General features: G+C 51.4%; 1 protein-coding gene across 6 annotated transcripts in view; it reads right to left on the reverse strand.

Moving 5' to 3' along the window:
- Window positions 1–13838, reverse strand: part of chd3 (chromodomain helicase DNA binding protein 3) — a 28507-nt gene that overhangs the window by 10189 nt on the left and 4480 nt on the right. For 3 of the 6 annotated variants that reach the window (XM_062449786.1, XM_062449784.1, XM_062449782.1), the window contains exons 8-38: window positions 13566–13741; window positions 13044–13319; window positions 12662–12865; window positions 12208–12425; window positions 11811–11942; window positions 11552–11648; window positions 11155–11346; window positions 10564–10764; window positions 10215–10352; window positions 10010–10131; window positions 9711–9884; window positions 8959–9100; window positions 8350–8481; window positions 7962–8079; window positions 7409–7533; window positions 6899–7130; window positions 6685–6738; window positions 6254–6423; window positions 5739–5916; window positions 5166–5252; window positions 4699–4784; window positions 4426–4559; window positions 4092–4236; window positions 3714–3876; window positions 3406–3533; window positions 2842–3061; window positions 2556–2678; window positions 2328–2459; window positions 1855–1963; window positions 1505–1637; window positions 159–354 (exon numbers count right to left, since the gene is read on the reverse strand). In XM_062449786.1, the coding sequence (XP_062305770.1) occupies window positions 159–354; window positions 1505–1637; window positions 1855–1963; window positions 2328–2459; window positions 2556–2678; window positions 2842–3061; window positions 3406–3533; window positions 3714–3876; window positions 4092–4236; window positions 4426–4559; window positions 4699–4784; window positions 5166–5252; window positions 5739–5916; window positions 6254–6423; window positions 6685–6738; window positions 6899–7130; window positions 7409–7533; window positions 7962–8079; window positions 8350–8481; window positions 8959–9100; window positions 9711–9884; window positions 10010–10131; window positions 10215–10352; window positions 10564–10764; window positions 11155–11346; window positions 11552–11648; window positions 11811–11942; window positions 12208–12425; window positions 12662–12865; window positions 13044–13319; window positions 13566–13741 (4737 nt within the window). Of the gene's footprint in view, window positions 1–158; window positions 355–1504; window positions 1638–1854; window positions 2008–2327; window positions 2460–2555; window positions 2679–2841; window positions 3062–3405; window positions 3534–3713; window positions 3877–4091; window positions 4237–4425; window positions 4560–4698; window positions 4785–5165; window positions 5253–5738; window positions 5917–6253; window positions 6424–6684; window positions 6739–6898; window positions 7131–7408; window positions 7534–7961; window positions 8080–8349; window positions 8482–8958; window positions 9101–9710; window positions 9885–10009; window positions 10132–10214; window positions 10353–10563; window positions 10765–11154; window positions 11347–11551; window positions 11649–11810; window positions 11943–12207; window positions 12426–12661; window positions 12866–13043; window positions 13320–13565; window positions 13742–13838 lie in introns of those variants that run through there. The other 3 variants (XM_062449785.1, XM_062449783.1, XR_009928293.1) reach the window with 3 other exon arrangements.

Genomic DNA, 13838 nt, shown 5'->3' on the forward strand with positions numbered 1-13838 from the left:
AGTTCGGAGAGAGTGTAACCCTATCCTGCTGGTGTTGTGAAATGCTATCATTTGTCATTCACACCCTGACGGCTTTTGGACATACTTGGTTCACAGGACTTAAAAGACAGTGCTGTGAAACACACACACGCCAGACACGCACGTGAACCATCGCTCACCCTTGTGTAGAACCGCGTTTGCAGGCTTGTTCCCAGCCAGGGACTCCTTGCTCAGGTGTTGGTGGGACTCAGCCAAACATTCGACCTCGGCGAAGCGAGCGTTGAGGGCCATGGCCGGGTGGGAGGGGTCCTGGGTCATGTTGAGGTAGGCTGCCCTGCGGAGCTGCTCCTCGATCACCAGGGCCTGCTCCAACAACTGGGGACGAGGGGTTGTGACGATAGGGACATCACATCATTATTCCAGTGATAACAGATCGACAAATCAAACAGATCAAATACAGATGCTAAGAGAGGGAGAGATGGAATGAGAGAGAAAGGAGAGAGAGAGACAGGCAGACAGACACAGGCAGACAAGACAGGCAGACAGACACAGGCAGACAAGACAGGCAGACAGACACAGGCAGACAAGACAGGCAGACAGACACAGGCAGACAAGACAGGCAGACAGACACAGGCAGACAAGACAGGCAGACAGACACAGGCAGACAGACAGGCAGACAGACAGATAAGGAGAGTGACATGTAGTCTACAGTTGTTGGCTGTACCTACAGTATGTTTTGGCTGCATCTCTTGGCAATATCAATGCAAGAATTTATTGCCAGTGCACGTCTTATTAAACGGAGTGATTCATTGCATTCATTAGAGAAATTTAGAGAAGGAAAAGAAAGATTGAGAGGTTGAAAGGAATGAACGAGATACAGGATGGGGGGGGCTCACGATGACTGACATCCAAATGAACAAGAACAGGCAAATTCACGTTTGGCCGCAAAAAGAATAAAGGGGGCGAAGAGAATGAGGATGTTGGAGCATGTGAGACGGTCGAAAACAGGATGAGTGCTGTTTCACAAACGCTGTGCTCAGCATTACCATCATCCCTCCATCTGAAACCTAATCGGTGACTATGAAAGGGATTTGGGATTAAACTCCTTTAGTGTCCAAACCCAAAAAAGAGTTGTCTCATTTTTCATTTGGATCTTAGTCAAATTAGCAACGCTCCGTACAATGTTCTCTTTAAAAACACTTTGACACACTTGCATATTTCTTCATGTAACCCATCCCTAAACGAGTGGACCTTATGGGGTTAGAGAGAAAAAACGACAGGAGTGTACCTCTCCAAGCATAGACAGGTGTAACCCTTATTTGATGGTAAATCAAGTGATGCAGTCTGCTAGATACACAGGCATAAACAGTTTGCGTACGAGGACTTCCTGTATGCCCATTATAAAACCAGCAGTGATGCGTGGGTTGGGAAGGGCCACTGCGAGGAGTTAAGGACTTGGCGTATTGACCGTATTTCCACGACTTCACACTAGGCTACGCCATCTTGTGTCATCCGTATGTCCCACCTTGAAGCGCCGGGCAAGGAACTTGTTCTTCATTTCTAGAAAGTTCCCCTTGTTGGCCTGCGACTTGAACGGCTCGTTGACGATGGCGAACTGGGGGTCGTTCTGGATGTCCTGCCACCGCGCGTACCCGTGACTGCCAGGGGTCAAGGGTCAACACACTGTAGAAAGCACACCTTCCCTACAGATGTATGGAACCAGAATGGCATCATCAGGACCTGGCCTTGACCACTGAGGGAATTCAATAATCCCGAGCTGTCCTTTAATGCTAACGAGGATAGTCGTGAAATGCTTCTGATGTCGCACGCGTACAGAAAGCAGCGCGAGACCGTGGCAACAGCTGTCAAGGATACAGAACGATTCCCGCCAGCAGCCAGAAGTCGTGTCGCCGGTGCCAGATCTCGTTCATCTTCCCAGAGGAGATGGCCGCCCTCTCCTCGTTCTGCCACAGCGTGTGGAGCTCTGGAAGGGGACGAGACCACTTAGCATCAACGCTAGCAGGGCGTCTGATAACGCGTCAGACAATGCCGGCGTAACGTGACGTTCAATGGGATGTAAACAACAACAACAACAAACATGTTAACAACAACAAACATGTTAACAACATCAAACGTGAAAACAACACAAACGATGGTAGTGGAAGCATTCTCTTGTGCAGAGTGCCACGGCATACTCTCACAGTTAAATGAATGTTGGTTTTATCAAAGCACTGCAGGGAAAACAGCCAGGTACAAATGCCTCAGGGCGTGTGCACTTCTGGAAACGGGGACAAACCCGTAAAGGGGACACGTGACGGGCCGTGTCGCGATGTGACAGAAGCGCGTACCTGTGAAGCCCCCGTCAGCGATGTTGAACATGAAGCGGGGACGCTCCGTGGGTAGTTTACCGTTGCCCCGAGCGACCTCCTCCTTCGGCCCTTTCACCTCTTTCCCAGGATCCCTTTCACCTTTCACTTCCTCTGTTGACAAGATAGACAACATTGAGCATCCTCTGTTCTGAGGATGGATGGATGGACAGAGTAATTGAGTGATGGATGGACCGTTTGGTCACCCACCTTTCTTCACATCTGAAGGCTGGTTTTCCACTTTCTCCTTGCTCTCCATCGTTTCCGTTGGGGCGGCAGCCTCCTCGCTCTTCTTCTCTTTCTCCTTCTCTTCCTCCACCTTCTCGCCATCTGCTGGGAGCGCCACGAGAATCGAACATACCCATCAATTGCTTTGATGGATCAAAGAGACCCTGCTTTAACCTTCCTCAAATCAGCTCTACTGAAGCACAGGATGGGAGTGACGGTACAGAGGGCCTTCCGGACACATCCCTGACTATACGGCTGCTGGTTCTACCTGGCTTGTCGTTGTTGACCTCAGGCGACCGTTTGGGTGCGTCTTCGGCGCTCTTCTCCTCCTTGATTTCCTCCTCTGCGGTTGTCCCCTCCGTCGGGTCAGGGGCGGATTGGGCGTCGGCCATTTTGTTCTTCTCCTCTTCTTTCGAGTCGCCCTCTACGTTGTCCTTTGATTTTCCAGGAGAGCCCTGTGGGGACACTTCTGTTCCGGCACGAGGCGGCTGAGGACAGAAATAGCGCGGCTTACGGTTAAGTAAGATTGCGGCAATGAAATTGGGCAATCTCTTCTTTCATGAGAATCCCACGCGTATCACAAATGCTATTCATACCGACAGGAGCACAGGAATGTAGTGTGAACATGATAAAGATGAGATAACCGTATTGTTCCCCAAGTCACAATGGCAAACAAACAACCCACAAGAGGACACGACAACAACAGTTATCACATCATAGGACGGTAACCCCCCCAAAAGAAGCAAATTTAAGCAACCCCTTCTCACTGCTTATGGTACCTGATTATACCTTGTTGTACGTGACTTGGTGTGCTACATCTGGAGCCTCTCACCTCCCCAGAGTCTGCGCTCCTCCTGCTCTCCTCCTTCCCTCCCTCCTCTTTCTCACTCTCAGGTGGGGTATCCTCTTTCTCTACCTCCTTTCCGTTCTTCTCTGGCTTCTCCGCAGGTGACGGGGTGGCTGAACACACACACACACACACACACACACAGGAATTATAGTCATTAATAGCAGTCAGAACCAGACTGCCCTCTGCTGGAAATGCGGGTATAAACCGTATGTCTGTCACAAATTGTATGTGTGTAACAAAATGTGTGTCTGTCTGAATTGACATGTGTGTGTGTGTTTGTGTGTAGTCACCTGGTTTGGAGGTGCAGGGGGTGTTGTTGCAGCTGGGTTCGGGGGTGGGGGTGGCGGTCTTTATGGCGGGGGAAGAGGCCCTGGAAGACTTGGAGTCCACGACCACCTCGGGCTTCAGCTCTGGAAGGCTCCAGCGGCCGTTGATGTGCTCAAACTCCTGGATCTGAGGACAGGGGAGGGAACACTGCTCAACCGAAACACTGGACGTCATGTGGGACGGCGTCCTATCCGATAGGAGATCCTGTTCTGTTCAAAATGTTTTCGCGTTAGGCCTATATTGAAATCACCATTCTCGTCGATTTGTCATTCAAATACAGTTTTCCCATTCAAATCCCCTCTACTGCTCGGAGCTCTTGGACTCTGTGTGGCCCCCCTCACCTTCTTCTTGACCAGGGACATGACCCCTATGCGGGTGAGGACCGGCTGGCGACACAGGCCCTCCCGAGGCACGCCGTCGGCGAACGTCTCCGATCCGTCAGCCACCGGCTCGCACAGGTGACGCATGAACAGAGAAACGTACGCCCTGAGAGGAGGAGAGATGGGGGGGGGGGGGGGGGGGGAAGAACACGGAGAGAACAAATGAAGGAGAGACGACGACGACGACCGAGCTTCGCTCCTGAGGCGCGTGGACGCGACGGGCCGGCGGGGTTCGCCGTCGTCATAGCAACGTCTTAGCGACGTCTCAGTCGCGTCTTTGGTGACGGTCACTTACTTGAACTCCTTCTCACTCTTGCCCCTCAGGTCTCGTACCAGCCACTGGCAGGAGAAGGCGTCCTGGGCGGGCATGCCCCAACGCATCACTGCATTCAGGAAGGCTTTCCGCTGGCGTGTGTTGAAGCCCAACACCTATGTACGGGGGTGGCGAGATGGACACACTGTGCATGTTCATACATGTGTCATAGAAAATGGGGAGATACCTCTGCATAATGAATGAATGGACTAGTGGAGGTGTTAGAGGAGGAGAACTAGGGGGGGGGGTTCCCACCTCGAGGTTGCCTCCCACTCTGGCCAGTAGAGGGGGCAGTGGCTTATCCCTTTCGTTCCTCATCTGACGACGAGACTGCCTACGACCTACAGAGAGAGAGAGAGAGCGAGAGAGCGAGAGACAGAGAGAGAAAGAGACAGAGGGAGAGGATAGAGACAGACATGGAGAGTGGTAGAGACAGAGAGATAGAGATAGAGATAGAGATAGAGATAGAGACAGAGACAGAGACAGAGACAGAGACAGAGAGAGAGAGAGAGAGAGAGAGAGAGAGAGAGAGAGAGAGAGAGAGAGAGAGAGAGAGAGAGAGAGAGAGAGAGAAGATAAACAGAGAGAGAGAAAGAGCAAGAGAGATGCTAGGTGAGAGGTGTTCCAAGTCAATCCAATTACCCGGCCATTATGTCTGTGAATATCGTCATGATTCAGACATAATCGTTCATCGCGTTCTGTTCCTACGGCCTCATAGCTACCTTCTGGCCTCTCGTCGAAGTCTTCGTCCTCCTCCTCGGAGCCCACTGAATACTCGGACTGGTTATCTGAAATATCAGCATGCCACTCTGAAACAGCACATGGTGTTCTGTCAATAGGCTAGGCCCATTCACCATGTCTACATTAGCAGCACCATACATTCACAAAGGCAAACCTATCCATTAGAACACATAGACATTCAACGAACCACAACCCTAGCCTGAAACAGTTGCAGCATATTGGCAGCGCCGCGTAGGACTGTGTAATGTTGTTAGACTATAAATAAGGACTGCTAAAAATAAAGGTGCGAATCAGATAAGCATGCATCTGTATCATAAAAAGAAACACGATACAGCTCTGTAAAGTTCATAAGGTAATCCAAAGGCAATCCAACATCCATCTTCACACAAGTGAGTAAATCAACCCCCCCCCCGCCCACCCCCCCCCCCCCCCCAACGTGTCGGGAACGACTCCAAAGACCGCCCTGCAGACAGACGTCAGGACGCATTCACATTCACGGCGTCCTCCCCCAGAACATTCCGCTGCGCTGTTCCTGTGGGCCCCTCGGCCTGTACCTTGGTCCTCCTGGGCGGCGTCGTTGTAGTTGACGGGCTTGCGGTTCCTCTTGCCCTTGCCCAGCTTGCTGGCCAGGTCCTCCTGCTGCTGCTCGTAGTGGTGCCGCAGCAGCTTCTCCCAGTAGTCCGGGTCCACGTTCTCCTCCTGCTTGATGATCTCCCGCTCGATCTCCTCAATCTGGACACACAAGGGGGGAGGTACGCGAGGGGGGGGGGGGTCATTGGAGATCCGTTTCCTTTCGCGTCGCGTTTAATGGGACACACCATCTGTATTTGTTCACTTCAGCCGTGTTAAGTATTTTCTTCTTATACTTACTTCTTACTTAATTCATACCGATTCGTGAGAGTGGAGTTGGAGAGAGGGACAAGCGTGGAACAATAAACTCAGTAAAGGTAGGACTGCGGTTCAAAACGGGAGATTTTCAACAGTTTTTTTTCGAGTGCTCCCTCTTCCCCCGCCATGACGCCCTTCCAGTCTCCCTGGACCCCTCCCCCCTCCCCCCCTCCCCTCTCACCTTGTCCTCCTCGCGCACCATGTACTGGGCCACCTTGAAGGAGCTCAGGTACTCGTTCATGTTCTGCATGTCCGGGTCGTCGGTGGCGTCCTGGCTGCGGTCCAGCAGCCGCTCGATGGCGCCGCTGTCGTAGTGGATCACGCTGCCCTCGTCGTCCCTGCTGTCTCCCACTGGACGCCGCACAGGACACCAGACACAGGAGGAGAGAGGGGCATCAATGGAAGGCTTGGAAACAAGGATGGATCCCTCGTTTACGTCTCAGTTTGGCTTATCTCAGTGTCAGTGTGGAAGTGATGAGTGAGCCAATTATTGACAGGGTTGCCATGGGGAAAAATACATAAATAAACACATAACAATTGTAAGATGTTTTTTACACAGTCATTTTTGTATGTTCTGCCAGAAGGCCAATGAAATTTGAAATTTTCACTGACTGAAGGTTGTGGAAGCTCCTTTCTTTCCACGTTTCAACGAACTGCCTCCAGAACCTTAGATAAAGATCGTTGTGGGTGAGAGACCTTTTTGTGTCCACACCGTAAGTGCAGCAACCCCTAAAGGGACAAACTCAAAAAGAACACAGCAGAATCGTAGCCCCTCCCCCCATGTCAAAGGTAAGCCTCCCTCTTCCTCGTCCTCCTCCTCCCTCACCTTCGATCTCGTCTTTGAAGAGCTCCTCGGTGCCGAACTTGAGGATGTCGTCCAGCTCCTGCTTGGTCATGGAGCCGGCCTTGGAGCCCAGGCCTGGCCGCACCACCAGGTGGGTCAGCATCATCTTCCTCTTGGCCACCTGGGTGATCCTCTCCTCCACGCTGGCACGCGTCACAAAGCGGTAGATCATCACCTTGTTGGCCTGGCCGATACGGTGGGCTCGACTGAACGCCTGGGAGCGAAGGGAGGCGAAGGGAAAGACACCGGAAGAGAAAAAGAGAGACAAACATTGTGGTATTATATCAATTATATATAAAGGTATAAAACAAATATTATGGTAGCGAGATGTTCTGGAACAAGATGAGTGGCCACTCAGGGACCACTGTTTTAACCCTGTTTATTGTTTTTTTAATATATTTTCTAACACAACGCTGTTTCAACTCAGTTGTGATGAAACTGCTACAAGATCGACGAAGATCACACTGACAGACAGCCTCTGTGTCAGTGTACCTGGATGTCATTGTGGGGGTTCCAGTCAGAGTCGAAGATGATGACGGTGTCGGCTGTGGCCAGGTTGATGCCCAGACCACCGGCCCTGGTGGAGAGCAGGAAGCAGAACTGACACGCTCCAGGGGCTGAGAGAGAGAGAGAGAGAGAGAGAGAGAGAGAGAGAGAGAGAGAGAGAGAGAGAGAGAGAGAGAGAGAGAGAGAGAGAGAGAGAGAGAGAGAGAGAGAGAGAGAGAGAGAGAGAGAGAGAGAGAGAGAGAGAGAGTGAGACAGGACACAACGAGACAGAGACAGAAGGAGACAGATGAAGGAAAGAGAGACAGAAGGAGAGAGAAACAAAGATTATATGTAAAAAAAAATTGACTGTCTGTTCTGTCATAGTTTGTATGTTATGTCATACCTGTGTACCATAGATCATATTTAGCAACTCTTAATTTTGTACTCATTCTTGGAACCACTACTTGAAAACAATTCTCTGAGGACAATTCCCCAATAACAAACGTTGTTTTCAGTCATGTCACATAAATAGTGCGGCAAGAACCACGGAGCATCTCACCGTTGAACCTGTCTATGGCTTCCTGTCTGAGTGCCCCTGTGACGCTTCCGTCTATCCTCTCATACTTATAACCTTCAAAGTCCAGGAAGTCCTCCAGCAGGTCCAACATCTTCGTCATCTACAGCCAGGAACACGAGGCGGCGACAGGGAGAAAGAGGGAGAGAAGGAGAGGTATTATGTGTGTGAGAGAGAGGCAGGCATAGACTCCCATATTCATGTCAGATCTGCTAAGCCTCTGTGGGCATACTGTGCATTGTCCTCATGAACGAAGACTTCCTGGGTCCCATATAAGGTATATAATGTTATGTGCTTTGGCTTCAAAGATGTCACCAATAGTATGTTTATTCCTTGTGTATCCTGTACATACTTTGTGTGTGTGTGCGTGTACCTGAGAGAAGACGAGGACACGATGGCCCTGGTCCTTCAGCTTCCTCAGCATATTTTGCAGCAGCGTCAGTTTCCCAGAAGCCTTTGTGAGGCCCCCTCCCTCGTACCCCCCGCTCGCCGTCTTAGGCGCCTCCTGCACAGCAGCACAACAACACGCCCGTCACACGCGCCCACCACGTGTCACGGGGAAACGCACGGCATGCACGATGCACTCCAAATGAAATGCTTTCCGCGCTTATTCAACTTGCAGGTCTTTGGAACAGAAATATAAACACGTTATGGAGAAACTGACAACACAAAACCACAGGTTCATAGGGGAAAAATAATTGTTCATATTTTTTTTTATCCAAAACATATTTTCACAAAGCCTAAGTTCACCACAAGATGTCACTTGACTGCCATTTTAGAGGCAGTTACAGAAATGTTGGCAGCGATATCGTTGGCTAGACTAATTGTATAGACAAACTGTCTTGTCAGGAGGATGAGAGGCAGTGGCTAAATGGGTTGGTAGGAGAAAGAGGGTGCAAGAGAAGAGAGCAGGTTCGAAAATATGGATTGAAAGTGTGTGTTTTCAAGGCCTGCATCAAATGTACGGCATTGCCCGTCTCACCATGGAAGCCACAGGGAAGAGGTAGGGGTGGTTGCAACACTTCTTGAGGTCCATCATGATGTTGAGAAGAGAAACTTGGTTCCCTCCTCCTTTCGAGTTGAGGGCCTCAAAGTTCCTCGTCAGAATCAACTTGTAGTATTTCCTAACCGAGCAGAGATATCAATGAATCAATCCATCAACGTTTTGTTGTTTATGGCACATTTACAAACACAACACAAGTTGACCAACGTGCTTCACGGTCCCAACATTACAAAACACCTATCCACATCACATCCAATCAAAGATGAAACTCATCACTATTCAGTATCCATGCATCTAAGGACAATTATAAGCAACAGAGGAGAATGTTTGAAACATTCGAACGCGTCTAAGCATCTAATATGTAGCAGGAGGCTATTCCAGAGGAGGATGGATATTCCATATGAAGAGAGCTTGTTGCTTATTGGACTTTGCTTTCTTTCTTCTTCTTCTTTTATCATCTCCTTCATCCATCCATCCATCCTTCCCATCATCCATCCTTCCCATCATCCATCCCATCATCCATCCCATCATCCATCCATCCATCCTTCTCATCATCCATCCATCCTTCCCATCATCCATCCCATCATCCATCCATCCATCCTTCCCATCAACCATTCATCTTGCAAAAAAAAAAAAGGGCATGCATGCCCTTTTTTCCCCCAATCACATCTCACTCCCCCCCCCCCCCCCCCCCCAGTCTATCCACCTGTCCAGCCCTCCCCCCTCCTTACTTCTGCATGGGGCTGAGCTCCACTCGCACGATCAGCTCCGTCTTGGACGGCATGTTCTTGAACACGTCCGCCTTCAGCCTCCTCAGCATGTGAGGCCCCAGCAGGTCGTGGAGCTTCTTGATCTGGTCCTCCTTGGAGATGTCCGCAAACTCCTCCAGGAAGCCCTCCAGGTTGCTGCGGGGAACGGGGAGGGTCGTAGGAGTGGGGGGGTCAGGGGGGTTAAGGGGTCTTCGTATGTGTGCTTTGTTCCGAGCGGGTTGCCAACTCGAGTGTGCTGGGCCAGGGTGGCGGGTGCTTACTTGAAGCGGTTGGGAGTGAGGAAGTTGAGCAGGTGGAACAGTTCCTCCAGGTTGTTCTGCAGGGGGGTTCCTGTCAGCAGCAGCTTGTGGTCAATCTTGTAGTCGTTCAGACGCCTGAAGAACTGACGGGGGGGAGGAGGCGGTTCTAGAATCAAACTGGGATCACACACGCTCACACGCAAACACACACACAGAGATGTCCTACCTTGGACTGGTTGTTCTTGAGGCGGTGGGCCTCGTCCACAACCAGGCAGGCCCAGTCTATAGACTTGAGAGATGTCTGGTCTATAGTAACCAGCTCATAGGACGTCAGCAGAACATGGAACTTGATAGGAGCGTCTCTCTTGAGAACAGAAGAGAGAGGAAGAGGGGAGGAGAGAAAGGGAGGGAGACCGAAAGGGAGATAAGAAAGGAGAGAGAATTCATTTTCATTCATTCAATCGTTTTTTAAGAAAATTGATTAGACACATCAAAATAGCAAATGCCTTTTTTTTTTTTTTTTTTTTTTTTTCTTTCAACCCTCCCCCTCCCTCATCCCCACTTCTCTCCCTCACCCTCAGCTTGAAAGCCTTCTTCCCTCCCTTGACGGCCATGTCGTCGAAGGAGAACTCGTTCTCGCGGATGACCGCCCTGCTGTCTTTGTCCCCGGTGTAGGTGAGCACGTAGAAGTCCGGAGCCCACATCTCAAACTCGCGCTCCCAGTTGATGATGGTGGAGAGGGGAGCGCTGACCAGGAATGGACCCTTAGTGTGGCCCTGGAGGGGGAAGGACCATTGCTCTTTAGTGACAGAATGAGTAGGCAAACTAGAGTTTGCCTCAACTAGAGTTGATCGATAAAAGTTATTTCAATTGTGAAATTAATTTATTCAACGTGATTCCACATTTACTTTCATTCAACTGGCAGTTGCTTTAGTCCAAAGCGATGTGCAAATAATGTGTATAAAGAGCAGCAGTTTCAAAAGGCATTAAGAAATTCTAAACTAGAGGTGAAAACATACACGCGAGTACATACTTTCTTAATCTGAATGTAAACAGATACCGTAAATACATACACACCCAGACACAAGCAGACAGTCTCCCTTTCACTCCCTACACACACAAAGATTCCCAACCAGGCACACACACACACACACACACAGCCGTACCTCTTTGAAGAGGGAGTAGAGGAAGACGATGGTCTGGATGGTCTTGCCCAGGCCCATCTCATCGGCCAGGATGGTGTCGGTGCCCTGAGCCCAGGAGAACCTCAGCCAGTTGAGCCCCTCCAGCTGGTACAGGTGCAGCGTGCCCCCCGTCACCGACACAAACTCCGGCTGCTCCTCGTACTTGATCGTCGGCTGTTAGGCCGGGGAGGGGGGGGGGAGGGCGACGACAATGGGGCGGCAATAAGAAAACGAGGAGGATGAGAGCATGGGGGGAAAAACGGTTCACGTGGATGTCGCCGACACGGGTGACAGACGAGACGGTTGTCGATTTGGAAACGTTGGCATTGTAACCTTGGCACATCCTTGGGGAATGCCAGGTTTGATCTCATGAACTCACGTCGTTGACAGGCGAGCCAGGAGCCTCTTCGCTCTCCTCCATCCTCACGTTCCTCATCCTCCTGGGCTTGTCGGGGTCCTCCTTCATCACCTCATTCCTGTGACACACGGGAAAGAACTATATTTCCCATACTGTAGCTGCTGTTTGTAGGAATCCCTCAGTAGCAGCCGTCGAAAGATCGAACCCAAAACTACTGTTCAATGTGTGTGTGTGTGTACGTGTGTGTGTAGTCCATGCAGGGCCTAGGCCAGGACAGTACCTGTGTCTCCAGTAGTTGGCCTTGTGGATGGCAAACTCAGGGATCTCCAGGTCATCTCTCTCCCATGTGCACTGGTCATAGGTCAGATCTCTCCACTTGACCAAGTAGTGGTACACCCCCTTCTTATCCAGACTGGGAGGCACAACAGCAGCAGGCAAGTGAACATGACGGGAAGATGATTATGGTCCTCATTTGGCACATACACAGACTCAAACACACACTTTTAAAGAAAGAGCCTTTGAAATGCCAATCAAACGCTTCAGTTGCACAAGTGCGTGGTGATTCTACGGGAGGAATTCATCAATTCAGCTCGGTTGCACGGACTTGTTCAAACAAATTGAGCCTTTGATGAAAGTCGCGAGCACCTGCTGACGCATTCAGCTGCACACACACACACCTGTGGTTGATGATGCGGTGTATCATCATCCATTCAGGCTTTATGTAGTATCTGTAGAACTTCTCTTCCAGGGCGGCATACTGGGGGTCTTTCAGCCTCCGCTTCTCGCTCTTTCCCCCGCCCTCCTCGTCCCCGGACCCGTAGTCCAGCGGCGGGGGCTCGTCCATGTCTGTCTTCCTCTGGTAGTTGCGGAACATCACAGAGTGGAATATCTCCAACTGAAGCGGGGTCGAGAGAGAGGAGGAGGAGGGGGAGGAGGAGGGGAAGGAGGTAGAGCAGAGTTTGAAAAAACAAAAATATCCTGTGTGTGTTGAACACTTTACGGACCTGACCCTGTTACACCTCACCCAGGCGTCCAAGGCCATTCGCGGAAGATGCTATCCTCCTCTTTTCTACCCGTCCTTCTCTTCTATCCCTCCTTCCTCTCCCCCCTCTTCTCCGGACCCGGTCTCACCTGTAGCTCAGTGATCCACGTGCAGTGCCAGTAGGACTGGCCCGCTAGCTTGACGAAAAACTCCCTCTCTGCCCTGCCCTTCATAGGAGGCGGAGGAGGGGCGTCGGGCAGGGCGTCGGGGGGTGGGGGCACAGGTATGGGGGGTGGCGGCTCGCCCCATCGCCAGTGGAGGATCTTCTGAACCCGTCCTTTGATGTGGGGACACTGGGGTGGAGGGGGAACCATAACAAAGGGTGCATGCATTTAGAATCGGTTTCAATTTTAGGATATCGTCGCTATGGGTACAGAATGGAAGGAAACGCGCTATGCTGAAAGCCGACCCACGCTAAGCCGAGTCGCCACTATTAATGTTCCGCAAGGCGCGGTCGGAGCTGTGACTCACGGTGCATCGTGGGCACAGCCACTCTCCGTTGGGGATCTCTGGCAGAGGCGGGTTGAGACAGTGGATGTGGTAGGAGGAGGTGCAGGCGTCGCAGCACAGCAGCTCCCCGCCGTCCTTGCACACCCGGCAGAACTCCATGTGGTCGTCGTCCTCCTCCTCTTCCACCCCCACCGGCACCCCCCCGGCCCCCGGCTCCCCCGCGCCCCCGTCCTCCATCTCCTCCTCAAAATCTTCAAACTCCTCATCCTTTGCTTCCCACTGGATACCTTCTTTCTCCTGGTGGAGAAGGGGAACATCATTAGCGACACTCAACACAAACGTGTGAGCAGTTAGGAGGCGCATATGAACACAATGTCAAATTCAATATTGCGTCGCTAGCACCCGGTTAGAAGTGTTTGCCCGAATAAACCTCCTCATCATTGTGGACAGCAGCATCGTCGATACCATCACCTCGATCACCACCATCATCGACATCGTTATCTTGACAACAATCCCCCCCATCGAAGCTCCTGCTGAACTCACACAGTGTGGACAGCTCCACTTGCCCTCCGGAGCCTTCTCCAGCTCGGGTTCCAGACACACCAGGTGGTAAGCCCTGGGGCAGGTGTCACACAGGATGATCTCCCCGCCCTGCTGACACACCTCACAGTAGTCCTGGTGGTCCGTCTCGTAGCCGTCCACCTCCTCGTCGCCCATCACTGGGCGGGGGCAGCAAGAGAGATGGACAGAGGGAGGGAGAGAAAGAGGGAGAGGTAGAGATAGATGGAGGCCGGGAGAGGGAGGGAGAGAGATGGC

The sequence above is a fragment of the Osmerus eperlanus genome, chromosome 23, assembly GCF_963692335.1.
Source record: "Osmerus eperlanus chromosome 23, fOsmEpe2.1, whole genome shotgun sequence".
NCBI classification, from domain to species: Eukaryota; Metazoa; Chordata; class Actinopteri; order Osmeriformes; family Osmeridae; genus Osmerus; species Osmerus eperlanus.